Source organism: Ammospiza nelsoni, chromosome 3, assembly GCF_027579445.1.
Source record: "Ammospiza nelsoni isolate bAmmNel1 chromosome 3, bAmmNel1.pri, whole genome shotgun sequence".
NCBI lineage: Eukaryota > Metazoa > Chordata > Aves > Passeriformes > Passerellidae > Ammospiza > Ammospiza nelsoni.
Window position 1 is genome coordinate 15,236,027 of NC_080635.1, and position 19,638 is coordinate 15,255,664.

At 42.6% G+C, this 19,638-nt stretch overlaps 1 protein-coding gene across 1 annotated transcript; it reads left to right on the forward strand.

The window, feature by feature from the left end:
- The first annotated feature begins 211 nt into the window (after positions 1-211).
- Positions 212-12,176, forward strand: MDH1 (malate dehydrogenase 1). The gene is made up of 9 exons (XM_059467986.1): positions 212-270; positions 5,731-5,829; positions 6,681-6,777; positions 7,719-7,894; positions 9,212-9,334; positions 9,448-9,624; positions 10,761-10,874; positions 11,085-11,174; positions 11,542-12,176. Exons 1-9 carry the CDS (start codon positions 268-270, stop codon positions 11,665-11,667), a joined length of 1,005 nt encoding a protein of 334 aa, XP_059323969.1. The 5' UTR covers positions 212-267; the 3' UTR covers positions 11,668-12,176.
- The last annotated feature ends 7,462 nt before the right edge of the window (positions 12,177-19,638 follow it).

Below are 19,638 nucleotides of genomic sequence, written 5' to 3' on the forward strand. Positions count from 1 at the left end.
CTTCAATGAATGGGGCGAGGTGGGGAGAGGCAACCGCCAATAGCGTGCGGGGGCGCGGTGGGCCACCCCCGAGGTACGATGGGAGTTGTAGTTCTGTCCGGCAGACGAGCGGCGCTGGCTGGCGGCCACCACGACTACAGCCCCCAGGCGGCTGCGCGCGGCCGCACGCCCCGCCCCACCAGGGCACCTCGGCGCAGCGCTGCCACGGCCGCAGTCGCGCCGCAGAGGTGACCTCGAGCAGCAAGCGCATCCGCCGCTCCCGCAGACATGGTCGGTACCGGGCCCGCGGCGGTACCGCGCCCCTCGGGTTCCTTCGGCTCGGGGCAGGGAATTCTGGCAGGGGGAGCTGACCCCGAAATGGCGTCGCCCTCCCCGCCTGGCCGCGCTGCTCCCGGGAGGGCCCGGGGATGAGGGACAGGGCTGACCTGGAGGTGGTCGCGGCACCCAGAGCAGCCGGACATGGTGGCGTCGCAGGGCTCGCTGCAGCCCCCGCCGAGCCGCGCCGGGGTGACCTTCCAGGCGGGGACGTGGGGTCGGTGCCGGCCTGGCGGCGACTCTGCCTCTGCCTGTCCCCAGGGCCGTGCGGGGAGGGCGGGATGTGTCCGGGCAGCGAGCCCCCCTGGCCCGGGCTGGCACTCCGGGGCTGATCGCGCCTTGTCCCGGCGCCGCGGCTGCCGACATTGCCTGCGGGACATGGGGGCTGTCAGCGCCTTGTTCGCGAGGCGTGAAAGGTTTTGGTGCGGCTCTGTGTTAGCTCAAGGGAAAGTGCTTGTGAAATGTCTCTATTGGTTCATCCCTGCTTGCTGTCGGAAATCCAGCTGTTTGTTCAGACTCGCTAGATTGTCAAGGAGTCCTTCTGGTTCTGCTCGGAGGTTACAGAGGTGAACTGCAGTGCTTTGCTTTTCTGCAGCATGTGTACATAGGTATATAAACCTGCACAGAGACCTTGCTTTCCTTTCTAGGCATTAAAACATCTCTGTGTTTTTCTAGACTCAATACCCTGTTACTCAAACCTTCACTTTCAATATTTTGCTATAGAAAGGATGCTTGCATGCTCTGAAATTTGGCTTATTTCAGCTGTATCCTAAAAAATACCAAAATCTGTAAACTTTATGCTTCTTTTCCACTCCTTCTATCTAAAATGAGGATTTGCAGGAGTGACAATATGACAGCAAGCTCTAGTTTGTATTTGAACTCTCAAACCATTGAGACATGGATGAGCTGACATGGATGGTCTGGTCTCACAAAGAACTTTGATGTCCAGACCTTTCAGAATGTCACTGCTTTTAGCTTGCCTTTGCTGTTCAGATTATGCATGTGGTGTTGGGCAGAGGCTTTAAATTTCTTGAAATAAAATCATCTATCAGTGCAGCCACCATTAGCTCAATGAAATGGAAAACGTTTTGCAGGGCACCTGTGTCAAGGTCGTTCCTTAAGGGAGGAATGCCTTTGGAATTGCTTTGGTCTCTGAACCACAGTGCTGGTGGTTTTCTTCGAGTGCACGGCTGCCTTGCTGAGACTCTGCTACATTTCCAAACGTGTTTATTGTCCCCACATCTCTGCTTTAAAGAAGGCAGAGCAAAGGGGAAGTTCCTTAGGCAGACTCTAGACTTTGGAAGAGATAAAAATTCATTTTAATGATTGAGTAATTATTGTAAAGCAAGGTGGGATAGCTTAGTTGGCTGGAATAATGTTCGATATTAAGGAATAATGTTAAGCTGGTGGTATTTTATAGACAAGCTTATCAGCAGTAATCTTTATGGAGATCTTTCATAACTGCAATTAGCAATGCAAAGTCTATCACTCATGTAGCCAGGATATTCCTGTCACAACATTTGATAGGTTTTGAGTTATCTTTTCCTTACCTTTATAACCTCCTGAATCAGTTTTGCAGTGCAGTGCTGTTTGCAGGTATGGCACTGATGTTTGAGTTGTGCTGATATCAGCTGTAATCACAGGAATAACTGAAGCACTGAGTTCTTAAACCAAAGTGTGTGGGGTGGGTGCTAAGACCTCAACTTCCTCACTTGATATTGGAGGCTTTGCTTTCATCCGTGATGGTTTAGGAGGGAGAGATCCTACATTTGCTGGATTAGATGAAGAAGGGTACTTGGGGATGCAATGATCAGTTGCTGAGGGCTTTTTCCTCATCCTTTTTACCATTACTTTTGCTACTCTTTTATTTTCCTAAAGCTTTTTAACTATACATCGGTTGAATGTGGAGTGGGGAAGGCTTTGGAGCAAAATAGTTCAGCTAGTTGTTGTTTAATTTGTCCTCTGGTTCCTTTATACCTGAGAGTGAGTAAAGGTCACCCCTGCAGTTACCACAGCATGAAAGGCCTGCAGGAGCCAAGTCACGGGTTAAAGCGTCTGGACATGAATGTCTGGAGCCTACAACTTGTGTTGGGGAGCTTCTCATTTCTCTAAAAGTAGCCTCAGACACTCAATGGGACCAATTTTAATATGAGATGTAAGGGTTTTTTTGGTGAGAGTTATCCACATTTTGTAGTCAGCACAATAAAATCCAAAGTTTTTTGTTTGTTAGTCAGCTTCTGGATTTAGGAGAGAGGATGGAAGTTTCTTTGATGCTAAATTCTCACAATTGGTGCAGAGGTAAAAGGGTCTGGGGAATGCACTGAATCCAAGGTACTGAAGGTTTGGAAAGGAAAAACAAGTAGGAAGCACTCCTCACCTTATTTTAGCTTGTGTGTTTTCCTCCTCCAGCTCCAAATGGGAGACAACAGGAAGGATGGTAGTAAGCAAACATAATTATTTTGAGAAGGTAGAGCTGAGTCAAGACTGAAGGTTTGGGTTTTTTTAGGCTAAATGCTAAGTTTGTCTCAGTAAAAAAATAATAAATAATCCTATTTCTTACCTTTCTATCTTCTCCTCCTTCCCTCTCCTGTTGTTAGGCTGAATACTCACCATAATGCTAGTGGATAGGTTGCCATTTGTTATGTTTCATTTAGACTGGCTTCTAAAGTTCATAGCATGGAAAAAAAGTCTCTTTTCCTTTCCCCCTTTTGTGACACTGCTTTAGAAGAAAGCGCCTTAAAATCTTTCTTCTATTCACTAGAAATTCAGAAATCAATTCACAATTGATTTCAGATACCCTATAAATATAAAGAAAACATATTTTGCTGCTACCTGTGTGAGTTCTGGAATAGCTTAGCACAGGATCACTTTTTATATGATGGGGATTTTGCCAGGCCAAGGTTTTGCAGCACTGTAACTTTTCAGTACTTATTTTATTAACTACTGTGGTTAGCCACCTTAAAAGAGTGTTCATTGTTCCATTTATATAAATAAAATGTAGATTCTTCTTAGAAACATGCTGAAAAGTTGGCTTTAAATTTTGATAGACATCCTAATCCGTGCTGCTCCTCATCATTCAGATGTCATGGTCCATTTCCCTGATCAAGAATAGAGTACCAGAACTAGTTTTGAGATTTAAACCACCAAGAATTGATTGTCTGCTCTCCTTCCCCTCATAGTGGAGTTTCAGTGAAGTTAGAGGGATGTGACTCGTAGTAGGGCGAGTTCAAAAGAGAATAATGCACTTCAACACCGTGTAACGGGCAAGTGGGTAACGAGATATTTAAAGAATCATTCCCATAATGAAGGCCAGGTCTAAATCTGCAAGTTCAGTAGTTTAACTTCATAATTTATGCCCTGATTTTATCTAGTATGTGATGAAATGGGGTAGGTAGCCTAATTTTTTTAGTTATCTAACACTAGTGTGATGCAGCTGTGCTTGGCCGGTCAATTCTGCAGAGAGAATACACTGGAAGCCCCACATGGTTTTCCTATAAATATCAGTGACAGGAATGCTGGTTGGAAAGGATCTGTAGAGGTCATAGTCTGCCTTCCTTCTTGCTCCATGTCTGGAAGTTGTCCAGTCCAGCCTGACAGCGAGACTTTTGCCACTGATAGATCATGTCATAGGTGTTTTAGTCTGGGCCTTGAAAACTGCTGGGGGTGAAGGTTATACAGACCCTCTGGGTATCCTGTTCTGCTGCAACAGTACCACATAATCAAGAGTTTTTCTCTTAATTTGTAGCTGTTGCACCCTGTTCTGCCACTACTGAGAGCTGTTGGGGGCAGTGTTATTTCTGACACTCTGTGAAGGTGTGGTGGTGTGCTGTTAGATCTCCCTTATCCTCTACCTTTCCAGATTCTGTCCTGACTGGCTTTCCCTCAGCCTCATCTTACAGACCATAGAAGCATACAGAACTCGGGTTTCCAGAACTGCACTCAGTGTCCCATCTGCAATATCACCAGCACTGATTGCAAGGCCTGTCTTTGCTCTGCACCTTACACTTTTAATAAAGTAGCCCAGAATGCAATTAAAACACTTCTTTTACATTCAGTTATGCCTGGTCTGTATCAAGTGCTCATCTTTTAATTTTCTGAGGAAGTGGGCTTGGCATTCCAGCAGGCTGGTCAGTCTGCTTGTTCCTGTCCTAGCACAACCTGCCCCAGCCCTATCGCCTCTAGAGAAAAAGGGAAATACAAATAACAGGTTTACGAAATACTGGGTTATTAATGTCCTCTGCCACGTGGCCCTTTTTGATAGAATCATAGAATCCTTTGGGTTTGAACAAACTTTTAAAGGTCATTGATCCACCTCCCTGCATTTGGCAGGGACATCTTCAACAAGACCAGGTCTTTCAGAGACCTGTGCAATTTGACCTTGAATGTTTCCAGGGGTGGGGCAGCCACCACTTATCTGGACAATCTGTGCCAGTGTTTCACCACCTTTATTGTAAAGTATTTATTTCTTATCTTGGTCTGTCCTCTTTTAGTTTAAAACTATTGCCCCTTGTCATTCCATAACAGGCCTTACTAAAAGGTTTGTCCTAACCTTTTTTGTAAATCCCCTTTGAGTATTGAAAAGCCACCCTGGTACCTTCTCTTCTCCAGGCTGAAGAAGCTCTCCAGGCTCTTCTCCAGCCCAAACTCTCGCAGCCTTTAATTTTCAATATTAAATAACTTCTGGATTTCTCCCAGTCCTGGTTCTGCTTAGCAAAATGTCATTTTGCTGCAGGGCAAACCTTTATTCCCCTCTTATTTGCAATATAGTAACATTTTGGCAGTCTTCTCCCAGTCTTTTGGAGTTTTGGGTCAGTTTGACAAAAGACAGTTGTATTATGGATAGTGTCTGTATTTGTTCATAATGTGGCTTTTGTCTGTGGATTAGTTAAATTTGCTGCCTAACGGTTTAGTCCCCTAGATTCTTTGGTTTCTGGCATTCAGTAAGTCTTTGGCTGCAAATAAGCATTCAAAATGCTTAGTGGGAACAGCCCTTGAAATGGAAAGAATCTGAAAACCAGTCAAGTGTCACAGCTAGTGAAACTTCTGTAGTAAATTACAAGTATGAGTGGTTGGGGTGTATGTTGTATTGTCTGATGTTAACAAGGCAGTGTTGTTAAAGGGAATGCTGAATTTTTCAAATATACTGCTATTACTGGCCTTTTTCAAGTTTTCCAGGAGCAATTCTTAAGGAACTTTTTGCAATTGTGGTCTGTTTCTGTAAAACCAAGCAGAGCAATTGCTGGTGGTTCTAGCAGAACCAGAAGTGTGATCCCAGGAGCTGGGGCTGATCCACCTTTAGGCGCAGGCTTTCATCCAGGTTAAATAATCATAACGTTATTGCTGCAGTAACTCAATTTTAACTGGTGTGAGGCTGAGGTGTGGAGCTGTGGGTAAGGCAGTGTCATTTCCTTGCAGGGTGAACCTGTCAGAGTGCTGGTGACTGGAGCAGCTGGGCAGATTGCTTACTCCCTCCTCTACAGCATTGCCAAGGGCGATGTCTTCGGCAAAGACCAGGTAACTCTGCCCTGAATCCACAGAATTCCCAGAATGACCAGGTTGGAAGAGACATTCAGGATCATTGAGTCCAACCCATGCCCTGACACCTCAACTAAGCCATGGCGCCAGTGCCACATCCAGTCTTTTTTTAAACACATTCAGGGATGGTGACTCCACCACCTCCCTGGGCAGACCATTCCAGAACTTTATCACTCTTTCCCTGAAAAACGTTTTTCCTAATATCCAGCCTATATTTCCCCTGGCACAGTTTGACACTGTCCCCTCTGGTTCTGTCGGTTGCTGCCTGACAAAGAGACCAACCCCACCTGGCTACAGCCACCTTTCAGGGATTTGTAGAGAGTGATGAGGTCACCCCTGAGTCTCCTTTTCTCCAGGCTGAACACCCCCAGCTCCCTCAGTCATTCCTCACAGGGCTTGTGTTCCCAGCCCCTCACCAGCCTCGTTGCCTCCTCTGGACACGCTCAAGTGTCTCAATGTCCTTCCCAAACTGAGGAACCAGAGCTGGACACAGCACTCAAGTTGTGGGCTCACCAGTGCTGAGTACAGGGGAAGGATGGCCTCCCTGCTCCTGCTGGCACAGGAATGAATGAATGTCAGAACTGCAGTGCCTGAGACTGGTTTCCTCATAGGGACTCAGAATGATTTACCAATATGCAAGTAATTTCTTCTTTAAGTGGGGAAAATGGGAGTTCTGCTCTGTTAAGCAAGCTGTCAGTTGTTGGTTGTGCTGAAGTTCTTTTCTGCAAATGGGTTTTAAATCTTGGATGAGGTAACAGCCGAGTACAAGACAAATTCATTTTCAAGACACATTGTGCCCAGCTTGCACTAAACCTTTTCTTTCTTTCCAGCCTCTTATTCTTGTGCTGCTGGACATCACTCCTATGATGACAGTACTGGAAGGTGTGGTGATGGAGCTGCAGGACTGTGCTCTGCCGCTGCTCAGAGGTGGCCAAAACAATTTTTTCTTACACCTACAAGATGCTGCAGTACAATTCTTGCATTTATGAGTCCCTGTAGCTGGCAGGAAGTTAGGCAGAAGAAAATCTTAGATGATCCTTCCTTGGTTTTGTGTTTTGTGGAATATAATCATTTTAACTCAGCCTGTAAGCTAGGAAGAATGACATCAAATAGGTTTTGTGGACAGAATTGGCAATGGAAATACCCAGGTTTATATCATCTAATCCTGGGCTTTAAACCTGGACAAGAAATTGCGAGATACTTGTGCATATGTGCATTGTGTTCTGGCCCAGCCATGAAATATATAAAATATATCATTGCTGTATTATGTATATAATATTTATTGCTAAATGAAAAAAAAATTTAGTCTTAAAAATATCATCTGTATAAAGATACAAAATGAAAAAGCACTCCTCAAGCCATGTAAACAAGCTGAGTTCTGGTATTTTAAATAAGCAGAAGAAAGGGAGCAAGTAGGAGTTAGTGTAATTACTATAACACATGACAAAAGAAGGATGAAGATACCAGCTCTTGTACAAATCAAACCTTCTCTGCTTTGAATTGGAAAGGGGCAGCAAAACTTCACTTGTGTTGGTCTATGCCACTGAAATTTTATTGTAAAAGTAAAGAAAAGCACATGTACTTATATACACATTTTTAGAGGCAAATGAAATGTATCTTTTTACATATATTTCTCCGGTGTTTTCCACTTTATGTAAATATTTGTATGTAAAACCTGTTTACTGGGATGTATTTAATCTGTGGAGGTAGGGCCAAATGACTGTTACTTGTATTTTTGGAAGGGGAAGGTGGTGGTATTGTCAGATTAGATTATATACTATTTATGCACAAAAGAATATTCCTGTTAGCATTATGCCATGACTGTTTATCTTGCTGAATTCTTTTCCCCCTTTCCTTTATTTTTTTAGAGGTCATTCCAACAGACAAGGAGGAAGTTGCATTCAAAGACCTTGACATAGCAATTCTGGTTGGCTCCATGCCAAGGAGAGAGGGCATGGAGAGGAAGGATTTACTCAAAGCAAATGTAAAAATTTTCAAGTCTCAGGGTGCAGCCTTGGACAAGTATGCCAAAAAGACTGTCAAGGTGAATATAGGAATTGAATTTAAAACATTAATTCTCTGCTATGTAGAGACCTGGATACACTGTAGAAGAATATTGCACAAGCAGAAGCCTGTTTTGTGTGGGCATTCCTTTCCTTGTGCCCTGGAAAACAGACCACAGTCAAGGGTAGATTAGAAACAGAATGTTAAATAGGTGGATGATTTAGTCATTAATTTGTTGGTGGAAAAAGGTGAGTCCTACATTGTATTGCTGTATTCCACACATACTCTGTTTACCACCAATTTGAAAAGCAACCCCATAAAACCATGTTTAAGAAAAATAAGCAGTCTTTTGCTTGTTATCACTCTTCTCTAGGAGAACTGAATTAACTAAATGCAGCTGCCTACTTCATATCCATCTGTGTCCTTTAACATAATGACCCTTAACTTCAATATCAATATGGAATTACAGTTGCACAAAAATCGGCTTTATTTAGGTTGTTTGCATCTTACTTGGAGCATTAGAAGATTTTAATCGTTCTCTCTCAGATTCCTTCAGCACAGTTAATGGGATCATGTGGCTGCTCTCCCACTGCTCTTAATCTCAGGCCCAGACTCTGGCTGTGCTTTGTAACTGACTTTTAATGTCTGCTGATGAACTTCCTATGGTTTGCTTCTTTATCCAGCTGGAATAAAAACTATCAATATAACTATTGTGGAGTAGTGGAAAATTTACTGAACTCACTTTCAAAAGGGGAAATACAAAGGGAGGTTTGCAGATCAGCTTGTGTGATTTAGAGTGTATAGAGTCTGACATAAGTTATTCAAGGCACAAATGAAGGATGAATAAAAATCAGTTGTGCATAGTAATAAATTGATTTAAGTTGAGGCAGTGTTTTACTTCTAACTGCCTATGAACATTGAGATAAGTAAATGTTCTGGCTTTCTTAATTATAAAGCAATTATATAAAGCAGTGGCAGCCAGTCCAGAAAGTGTTTAAAAGTGGTTGGTTTAAAGTGTGCTTGTGTCTATCTCCCTATATCTGGTAGCATGAGGTTTGAAGCCAGGCTGTAGGTCAGTGTAGAGATCTCCCTAGAAGTCTTGTTCCCTTTCACATTGGATGTCAAGTTAAAGAGAATACCAATTCTCTTTAACTTATCTGGAAAATATTTTTATGTGCAGTTATAGAAGATTGGGTGACTACAAATGGCACACTTAAAAGACGGTCTTGTTGGAGACAACCAAGAGATTAGAAAACTTGACTTTTAGATAGCTTCTTTGAAGGCCAAGCAGTGCATTTCTCTGAAGGGAGGTGTTTTGCAGAAATGCCTACTTCATATTTCCTTTTTTCATTTTTAGGTTGTGGTTGTTGGGAATCCAGCCAATACCAACTGCCTGATTGCATCAAAGTCAGCCCCATCCATACCAAAGGAAAACTTCAGCTGCTTAACTCGTTTGGATCACAACAGAGCCAAATCTCAGGTAAAAAATGGCTTATTGTGCTATCTATGCTAAATACAGAGCAATGCTTTCAAAGAAGCCTGTGAGTTGAGAAGCTGAAGTCAGTGCAATGGACATGTTTAATTTCCAATTAGATTGCTCTGAAACTTGGTGTGACTGCTAATGATGTGAAGAATGTCATCATCTGGGGCAACCACTCCTCCACTCAATATCCTGATGTTAACCATGCGAAGGTAAATCTGAAAGGAAAGGAAGTTGGAGTCTATGAAGCTATAAAAGATGACAGCTGGCTGAAGGGAGACTTTATTGTGGTAAGATACCATTTTTTATAGTTCATTCTGTGCTTTCTCCTTACCTCATCTGAAATTGTAAACAATGTAACTGATGTAGTGAAGCAGCTCTTTTCTCTCAGTTAAATAAGCCATCTTCAGATATCTTGTTGCCATCAGTTGTTTGCCTTGGAAGATTCAAAGCAGGAAAGCCTTCATAACTTCTCTTGGAAAAATCCAGCTGGAATGCTAAAATGATTCAGCAAAGAGTTTTGATCACAGCTCATGTGAAACTTGTGTGACCCAGGAGCACCATTGCCATTTCACTATGGTGACTTTTTGGGGCATTTTTGTAGATGAAGTGGGATTGATCCATTTGCTGCTCCCCACCCACCAGAAAAGGCCAGCAAATCTTTCCCTATTCATGCATGGGCACAGACACACACACACACACACACACACACACACACACACACACACACACACACACACAGTGTGTGGCATCATCAGAACAGTTTCTGAAAAGGAATCTGAAAATCTAGGAAATGCCTGCCAAGTAGAGTAGTAATAAATAATAATGTAAGTTAGTAAAACAAAATAATGGTATTAATTGATCAAGAGCACAGGCTATCTAAGTGGAATATGAAGGGAAATGGGTTACTAAAGCCCTAGATGATTAAAGCTTTAGCAAAACTATTAAATTTAAAAACTATTAACTTGAGTATGGTGAGGTAGGTTCAATTATCTTCAGGAATTAAATAAATTGTATGCATTAAGTATTGTGGGATTGAGACCAGCAAGTGTTTCAAATTGGTATTCAGCAGAAGACCTCAATCAACAATGTGTTGCTTGAGACATCTGCCACTGCTGACATGCACAAAGTCTCCTGGTGGGAAAAGCTTGAGGCATCTGCTTGGTATGAGAGTAGTCAGCCAGCTGTAAAGTTAAGGAATAAGCCTCTGAAACATTATTACATTTGTGTTGGCACAACTCTTCTAGATAGTATTCCTGGATTGCATGCCATGTTTGTTTAGCGAAAGAACTGTATCTTCACTGATAAAATTAAATAATTACATACAACAGTCTTTCTTGATGGCATTTACTAACAGCATGTAGACCAAGCCATGGTTTTTCTGCTTTACAATTTAGTTATGGTTGGGTTTCTTTCTTAATTGCAGACTGTTCAGCAACGTGGAGCAGCTGTTATTAAGGCCAGGAAGCTGTCCAGTGCCATGTCAGCTGCCAAAGCTATCTGTGATCATGTGAGGGACATCTGGTTTGGCACTCCAGCGGTAAGATGTTGCTATTAAAGTGCATGTTTGCCTCATGCTTTCATTCTGTGCCCACCTCACTGACTTTGAGTGTATGTGTGTTCAGAGGAAAGAATCTGTCTTTTTCTGGAGTAAATTGTATCATAGGAGATAAAGGATATCATAAATCATGCAAATTTTGCCTGCTTCTAGCAGTGAAAAATGTATTTATCGCTGCCTTTCTCGTTTCAGGGGGAGTTTGTTTCGATGGGAGTCATTTCTGATGGCAATTCTTATGGTGTTCCTGAAGACCTGCTGTATTCATTCCCAGTTGTGATCAAGGTAACTAGGCTGTATTTAAATCCATATATCTTCTGCACAACCTATTAAACTGTCATGTGAGCCTATTAACAGCAGTGTGGGACTGCAGTTGCTGAGATGTGAGGGTTTAGCAGTCTCCTTTTCATAGAGAGGACTCTTATTAACCAAGTTAACTTGATTGTCAGTTAAGTGCTGGTGATTAGACAAGTACAATCTGACATGGCTAGCTGGTGCTGGTTGCATTGTTTATCTGAAAAAAAATTAACTTCTGCCTGATGTGGTTCTTAGGGCCATAAGCTGTGTTTTTATGCCATAAAGTTTCTTTCATGCAGACTGAATGAAGCCTGTTCTTACATGGAGGGCTTTCTGTTTGTTTGTTTTCAATCAGGACAAGACCTGGAAGTTTGTTGAGGGTCTTCCTATTAATGATTTTTCTCGTGAGAAGATGGAAATTACTGCTAAGGAGTTAACTGAAGAGAAGGAGACTGCTGTGGAATTCCTCTCCAGTGCATGACTAGGTCAGGAGGAAATACAAAATCATTTAAGAGTGGAAGAATCCAAAAGCCGTCTGTAGGTCTGCTACCAAGCACCAATACTGTATCCAAGTCAACTGTCTGTGGCCATTGTGCATTTTAAAGTTCATATGCTTACTGGTACTGTCGTGCCTCTTGAGTTATTAGCAAAATATTATTAAAGAAGTAAAACTAGTTTGTTGACCAAAGTTTTTGTCCATTTAATACTAGTTGCTTTCTGTGTATGGTACAGGATAATTTTTTGCCTTGGCCTTGGCTACTAACGCACAATCTGAGTTTTGATTAGAATTTGGCACTACTGGAACACGTCTGTGATCACTTCAGCAGCCTCTGTATCAACTGAAAATGAAATTAGAATGTCAGTAATTCTCTTTACACTGATAGTTCAGTGACCCAGGTCTGTCACTGCACAGACTTCAAGTAAATACGTTTCACTCTGGTTATGCTTACAATATTTGTCAATAGAAATATTAAAAGTTGTTCAATCAGATACTGACTAAGAGTAGTCTGTTGCACCTTATTTGCATGTTTTAGTTATGTAACTAACACAATTTGATAATACAAGATAAAAAAACCTTAAAAGCCTATTTTAGGAAACTGAGGGAAACTGGTTTAAGCTTTAAGCATTACTAGCTTTTGCAATGACTAACATTTCCCTTTGCCTGAGTTGGTGTCTCTCCTGTTCTAATAGAAGTTTCTGCCTTGTACTAAAGTAAATCTTGGTCTGTCATACCTGGAGTCATCTCATTTTTCTTTTTTGGTCTGTTTTCATTTTATGAGAATTTGAAAAACAGAACTTCTTTGACAAGAAAAGGAAAGGTTAAACTGAATTATAAGCAAATTGAATGGTTTTCTTTGAGGATTTACCAGCCAGAATATAAAATAAGTAAGCTTATCCAGAAAAATAAGTCTGCTCTCAGAATATTGCTGTACCTATTAAGTTCAGTGACAATGATGCATCAGAGACTAATTATATGTAGAGGTAAAAGGGGAGAGAAGCATGTCAGAAAATGGGAGTGTGCTGCAGCACAGGCCACAGTGAGTGAACACCGTGAATGCTTATGAAGCAGCTGTTGCAAGCATTTTTGCATTTCTGCAGTCTTAAAATAGACAGGAAGTGTACACTGTTGTATTTTTTTTTCACTGTTCTCATTCCTCTGAGCCCCTTAGAGTTTAGTTTTCAGGAGAAAGTTTCATACACCTGTCTTGTCATGACAGTTTGGGCACTTCTGCAGAAATTAGGGAGGGAAGAAAAGCTGCCAGTGTGTTGACTGCCTTCTGGCAGTTCCATGCAAAGTCAGTAAAATCTCATTTCAGCATGAGCTCAGGGATCAAAGGAATTCATTGCAATACTTACCATGCTACAATTTATTTTGAATTAAGGTGTTTTTGCAGTGAATGCTACAGGAGATGGCTCCAGTGCACAATGTTACTTGGTATGAAAAGGCTAAGTAAAGGGAAAAGTGCACATCTATGCCTGATAAATATAAATAAAGGATGATAAATGCTGCTAGTGTGCTTTGTGCCATACCTACTGTAGCATCACCACATAGGGAATTAGCTTTAGGAAAGAAAATCTGGAAGATCTGTCTCTTCAGGGCTTTTTGATGTCTGTTTTACAGTAGCCTTCTGCCAAAGACAACTAATTTCTTGTAAAGTAATCCTTCTAACAATGTATCAGAACACTTCCACAGAAGCTCTTCACTTGATAGAGTGTCTCTCTCCCCTGATACACTAAAGTTAACAGTTGCGCTGACATTTACCTCCTCACGCTGAGTTTTAAGCGCTGTTTGTGTTCCCTCCGCACTTCCATGAGCCGTTGAACGGGAAATCTCTCACCTGCTCATTGTCCAAATGCTTTGCTATCCTCCTACTTACAAACTACCATGTGGTGGATATTCTTTCTATTGGAAGTTACTCCCCAGTTACTGATGAGGTATTTCCAGGATATAAAGATTTTCCTGTGCAGGAAATGATTTCACATCCATTCATTACTTGCTGATTACTTCTCCGAGAGAACAGAAGCCAGGACTTCAATCAGGAACTCCTGAGTGAGTACATACAAGCATTCTTTGAGAAACAAATCCTAGGGGAAATTGGGGCTGGAATTGTCAGATCCACTTCTGGAAGGTTTCTAGATGGAGCAGCTGAGAACATTAGAGCTCCTCACTGAGTCTGTGTGTCAGCAGAAAGGCTTCTAGGGAAGGCTGGAAGGTGTTCAGCCTGGCTGGCATGCCTTGTCGTGGAACACCAAATCCCTGCATCCCAAATCCTGCCTTCCTGCTCCTGAAACTGCACACGGCAGGCTGCTGATTTGATCTCTTTGAGCTTTCTTGACAGCCTTCCATTCCCAGCAAGAATTCTTTTGAGAGGGAGAAGAAGTAAAACTTTTCCCCAAATGAACAAAAAACTGATTCCAAGTTTGTCTCGCATCATCATTCTTCTCCCAGTACAGCTGTTCCTGCTGTTTCTTACAGTAACTCAGGTGAAGTTGTAAACCCCAGATCTAACAAGTGAATCTAAATCAATGTTACACTGGTGGTACCACAGAGCTTCATCCCTGGGCAGAGTTATAAGGCACCACATCATCTCCAATCAATAGGTTTGAATCTCACTTTCCTCAAGGGAAGGCAGGAGAACTTCTCTCACAAGTGCTTTCAGAGCACTGGATTTACAAACCAGAGGAAAGATGTCCTGAATGAGCTTATTAGAATGATTTCCTTTTTTTATTCCTCCCCCTTCCCAGCCTCCCAACCCCCATTTCCTGTAGTTTAGGGTCTTTTTTACATCTATAGACACATTTTGAATTCCAGGTAGTAAATCCTAGAGGATAGCTATATCTCAGTAGTAATAAAAGAGGAAGTTACATAAATGTAACTATTTGCAGCTTAAACAGCAAATATTTTAAGTACCACATTTTATTAAAAAAAAAAAAAAAAAAACAACATTCCAACAGCTCTTTAAGTGGCAACTTTGCATAGCAGCATAAAAATGCAGCTGAATTAGAGGCTGAGCAGTCAGCTGCTTAAAATAAAACTCTGTAACTGCAGGTAAATAGAGGAGTGAACAGATAGAGATGCAGTCTTCAGCTTAGCCAGAAATAAGCCCATTGTTTTGATTTTACAGAGTCTTTAATTAATTTCTAACTAAAAACTTAATTGCACAGATGCTTTCTTTTTTCAAGTCTGCTAACCATAATCATAAATGCCAAGACCACCTTAAATCCTAAATAAATCATAAAATGAATAAATACAAATAAAAGTAGTTTTACAGTGCAAGTTTTCTTGGAGCCTCCAGATGGAGCTAGTAGAGAGGAGAGGGAGTCAGACTTGGAAAACTTTTTTCTCCTCAACCTGTAAGCCTGGAGAATAAATACCTGTCCATGAGAAAGCAAACAAATCCCATTCTGCAAGGGGCTGGGGGCCCAGGAAACTCTTGGACAGGAGAGGGAAAGTTTTGACAAAATACCCACATTCTCACCAGTGGGGACACCTGTCTCCATGCCATTGAGATGTCTACATCAAAGGTGGCTTCTCCAGGACAAGGAGAATAACATTTGGATGCACTTAGCACTACCATTGCTTGAAAGATGTCCCTCTCTTCCATTCCCCAGTAAAAACAGCACTTGAGGTCAAGTTATAAGTTCAGGAAACAAGTTCTGCTGTTGGCTCTGCAGGAGCCCACAGCAGCCAGATGACCTTTGTCCTTCAGCTTCTTGTAGCAGATATTTGCAAAAGAAGTTGAAAGCCCTGGCTGGAGGATGCTTTTTGGGGCATGGTCAGTCCCCTTTGCAAGTGCTTTGGAAAAGGTGGGATGGCCAGGTGGGATGGAACCTGAGAGGCAAATGGAGCAGGAAACACAGGCATCTCTTCATCAGCAAGTAGACTACAAGACAAGTAATCCAGACCCATTAACTTCTCCTAACTGGAGAAGCTAAATCCAGGTGAAGATGGCTGTGCTATTTTGTGGGCTTTCAAGAGAAAAGCACAAATCCTCCTCATTATGAAATACCATCATGAGAAAACCCAACGGTGTTTGGCAACTTCTCTTTGGTGTGGTCTGGTGCTGGTGCAGAGCAGAGCATGATAAACATCTGCCTCTTCTGAGAAGCAGGAGCACTGCCTTCCTGAGGAGAGGTGTAGGAGATGAGCCAGAGGCCACCTCTGTGTGTTTAGGGCTTGTTGATGCCACTAAATGTAAATACCCGGAGAAGGGAGGAGTCAGACATGGTTACCAAGCATTCCCATTTCTCTCTGCAAAGCCACAGGAGATGAGGTTGGCTTTTCTTGGCAGGTGCCAGGCATTTCTCTGCATGTTGCACAAACAGAGAAATAATTAATACAAACTCCTTGTATGCTATACTCCTGTCTGGCTGCATCACTGTGAAACTAGACATGGGGTAATTGAGTTTCTTGTTATTGTCCAGGCTGGTAACAGTGAAATCTGATAAAATGTTTGATCTCAGCCATCCCAAACCACATCCCCATGAGTGAACTCCTGGCAAGACCTCCCCAGTGCCTCCATTCCCTGCCCTTTGTGCAGCTGGGTTGCTGTTCATGGACTCAGCTGCACTGGCCAGCAGGAGAAGGCAACAGCCAAGCACTGCTGGTCAAGGGCATCTGAAAGGGTGGGGGGTTCAAACTCAGACACTTACAATTTCACTAGGTCCTAAAGAAATCATTAGAAGAGTTGGTCTACACTTGTCCCCTGTACTTCCTTCCCCCAAATTTGACTTCGTATCTCTCCTCCCGGCTGTCACACTGGCAGCTAAAATACTTTGCACGGGCCGTGGTGCTATGAAGAGGTGATCCCTTAAGGCAAACTAAAGGTGCCACTTGAGCCACGAGGTGTCCCCACAGGGCAGCTGCACGGCCTTGAGAGGACTTAGAGGGGAGCCACGGGAGAAGACACAACTCTGCAGTGCTGGGTATGAAATTCTGACCCTTTATTTTTCCTTTTTAATTTTTTTTATTTTTAGTGGTGAATGTCTATTTTTGGCTTTTGCTAGAAACTGTCCTCCCCTTCCATTTGGAAGAAAAAGATCCAATCTTTCCCAGTCTCTCCAGGACCACTAGCTGCAGTAGGTGCGATACAGGAAATCAAATGTTCCATTTTCCTTGTCCTTCTCTGGTCCCACTGCTCTGCTGTTCTCAGTGTGCCTGCCAGACAGAGGTACAGAAGTGATCTAGAGAAATTATGCTTCTTGGCCAAACAGTAATTTCCCCAAAAATGACCATTTTTGTCACAGAAAGTGTCCATCCTAGTTCCTAGTCTTTTCATCCAGAAATCAAAAGGGCTAATTAGAGCAATTATAGCTAACCAACTCCTTATGGAGATGACAGCAAATGGGACTTGAGGGTACCAGTTCTTGCTGCTGTAAGGTTATTTCTACAAGGTGAGATTAGGAAGAGTTCCTTTTGTGTGCCAAAATATGCAGAATTTGTGCCTTTTTCTGAACAGCTCAAATCCCCTTTTGAGGATTTGAGCTGTTCAGAAAAAGGCAGAGAGGACAGGAGAAGAAAGAGAGGACAGGAGAAGCAAGAGCCCTTTGTGAAGTTCTGAGCTATTTGGTAGACACTACCAAAAGCACCACCTTGATGTGAAACCAGCCTTTCCTTCTTTTTTGCTTTTCACCCAAGCACAGAAATGACATGCTTCATTTTGGTGCACAGAGAAACCTTTGATGATGGAATAAAACCCCAGAGATTCATTCATTTCATTCTTTTTGGTGAGTGGTGGGGAAGAGAAGGTGTCTCAGAAGGTGTCAATTTTGCACTTGACTATTGGGCCTCCCACCCTTCCTGCTATTAATTGAATGAGGCTTTTATGCTAAAATATAACACAGGGTTTGGCTGATAATGGGGCTCTTCAGCACTGGTTGTTTTCCTTCAAGACTAGAGAAGTCAACAGAAAAATATCTGTCAAGCAGACAAAAAAATGCTGTTGGAGGGTCTCTCCAAACCTACAAGCTGCCTGCATTGCAATAGGGCTCAGAGTAACCTCTGCTCAAAGTCCCTGGTCCTTCAGCCTGGTCCTGTAACCTGGGTGATGACCTTGGCCACAGGATAAGTGGGCTTATCTTGGCTCCTGGCATGGAAATTGCTGACAGGGAATACAGGGAGCTGAAGGGGCACACAAGTACATTGCTGTCCCATATCAGCTGTGGGGAGATATCCCACAGCCAAGGGGCAACTGCAGCTCCTCTTCCAAATCCCAGGCTACAATTGACACTGCGAAACCTCTGGGAGTTGACACTTGAAGCACCCCAGTGATGTGCTTTGTTGACACATGCATCAACACAGATAATCATGCTTGCATTCTACAGGGGAAAAATCTTGTGGGAAATATGCCTGCAAAGGTTTCCTTACCATGAAATGTACCAGTCATGAAATCCCCGGACTCTTCATCCATGAGAGAAGGGCTGCCACGTTCCTAACTCCTACTGCAAACATTTCCTTCATGTCATGAGTCACCTGGTTCCTGGTGTGCTCACAGAGCAGGTGATGGAGCCCACACCTACCTGGGTGTAAAATGTCTCTTGGCAAAGGGAGTGATTCCTGGGCAAATAATCTGTCACCTAATTCACGTAGCTCCTACGTGGTGCTCCTCTGCCTGGGATTCTGGCAGCACTGCTGGGAAGCAGGAGGGAACGGTCAGGGAAGCGAGTACAAAAAACACAAACCATGTATATCCTCAGGCAAACAATGGAACAAAAGAGAGCAGAAGAGTAGTAAAAAAATAGTAAAAGATTACTTGGTGTTTATCTTGGCTTTTTATTTTTCATTCCACTTACAAGGCAAATATTGGGGTGTCATGGCACAAAGGGACTCCTTAACATATTTTTTTTTAAGAATATCAGACTGAAAAAGGTCAAGAAATGCAGTTTGAGTGACTTCAACCTGAAAATCAAAGCCACAGAGATGCAACCTGATCAAAGCTGCCCTGTGGTTTCCCAGCCACTTTTGCTATTGATTTTTACTGAGTTTGGTTATGGACCTTGATAAAAGCAGGGCCAGACACAAAATCCATGCTGCTTTTCACATATATTTTTCAATCCATTATATGCTATCAGTAGCACCTGGTATTTTTCATCATGACAAGTTTTTATCTTCCCCTGGTTAGTTAATGTGCTTTGTCTTAATATACTTTATGCCTTTCCAGTAGGTAACACTGTACTCTCCAAACAACTTATCTGTAATGACATCCCTCATTTTCAGTTGTAACACCCTTCCCTTTCTTTTTGCATTTTGTCTTTTTTCATCCATCTTCTTCCATTTACTCCAGATAAAAGGTTTGTTCTTTTGTCCCCCATTTTAGAATGTGTTGAGAATGATCTTGTGTGAGTGAGCTTATGAATTCCCTTGTTTTTGCCCCTACAGAAGGCTCTGGCACAAGTTAACAAACCTTTTGAAAGCAAAGTGAAGGAAGTTAGTCAAAAACAACAATTTGGATTTCAAGAGATGGGAGAAAACAAGTAGACGTATTCAAAGATACTGGTGACCAAAGTGAACAAAACCACTGGCAGAACTCCAAAGGGAAGTGACAGAAAAAAGAAATGTGTGACACTGTTAGAAAGACAACCTGGCCAGGAGGATGAGGACATCACTTCAACTTAGAAGGAGCTGATTAAGTGGAAATGAGAGGAGCCAGGCTGGAAAGAGAGCCGGGCTGCTCTGAGGGATAATCCCAAAAGCTACTGAATCTAGGAGAAGGGGAATATGGGCAGAAATAGAGAGAATTTAGAAGAATGGAGGAGGAGAAGGGTGAATTAGCCCTATGGTGAGGAGAAAGCAGATGATGAGACAGGACAGAAGGTGCTGGTGGGAGGTGGAAGTAGGACAGACAAGGGGTCAGCATGTGGAGATGTCAGCTGCACGATGTCCCTCTCAGGAGCGGCCTGCTGCTCAGGCAGGTGTGAGACAAGCAGCAGCAGTGTCACACCCAGCATGTCT

Excerpts from the sequence above, each read along its gene's own strand:
- MDH1 (XM_059467986.1), top strand. Across the intron at positions 9,625-10,760 it reads TGAAGGGAGACTTTATTGTG|ACTGTTCAGCAACGTGGAGC; the intron begins GTAAGATACCAT and ends TCTTAATTGCAG. Across the intron at positions 10,875-11,084 it reads TCTGGTTTGGCACTCCAGCG|GGGGAGTTTGTTTCGATGGG; the intron begins GTAAGATGTTGC and ends TTCTCGTTTCAG.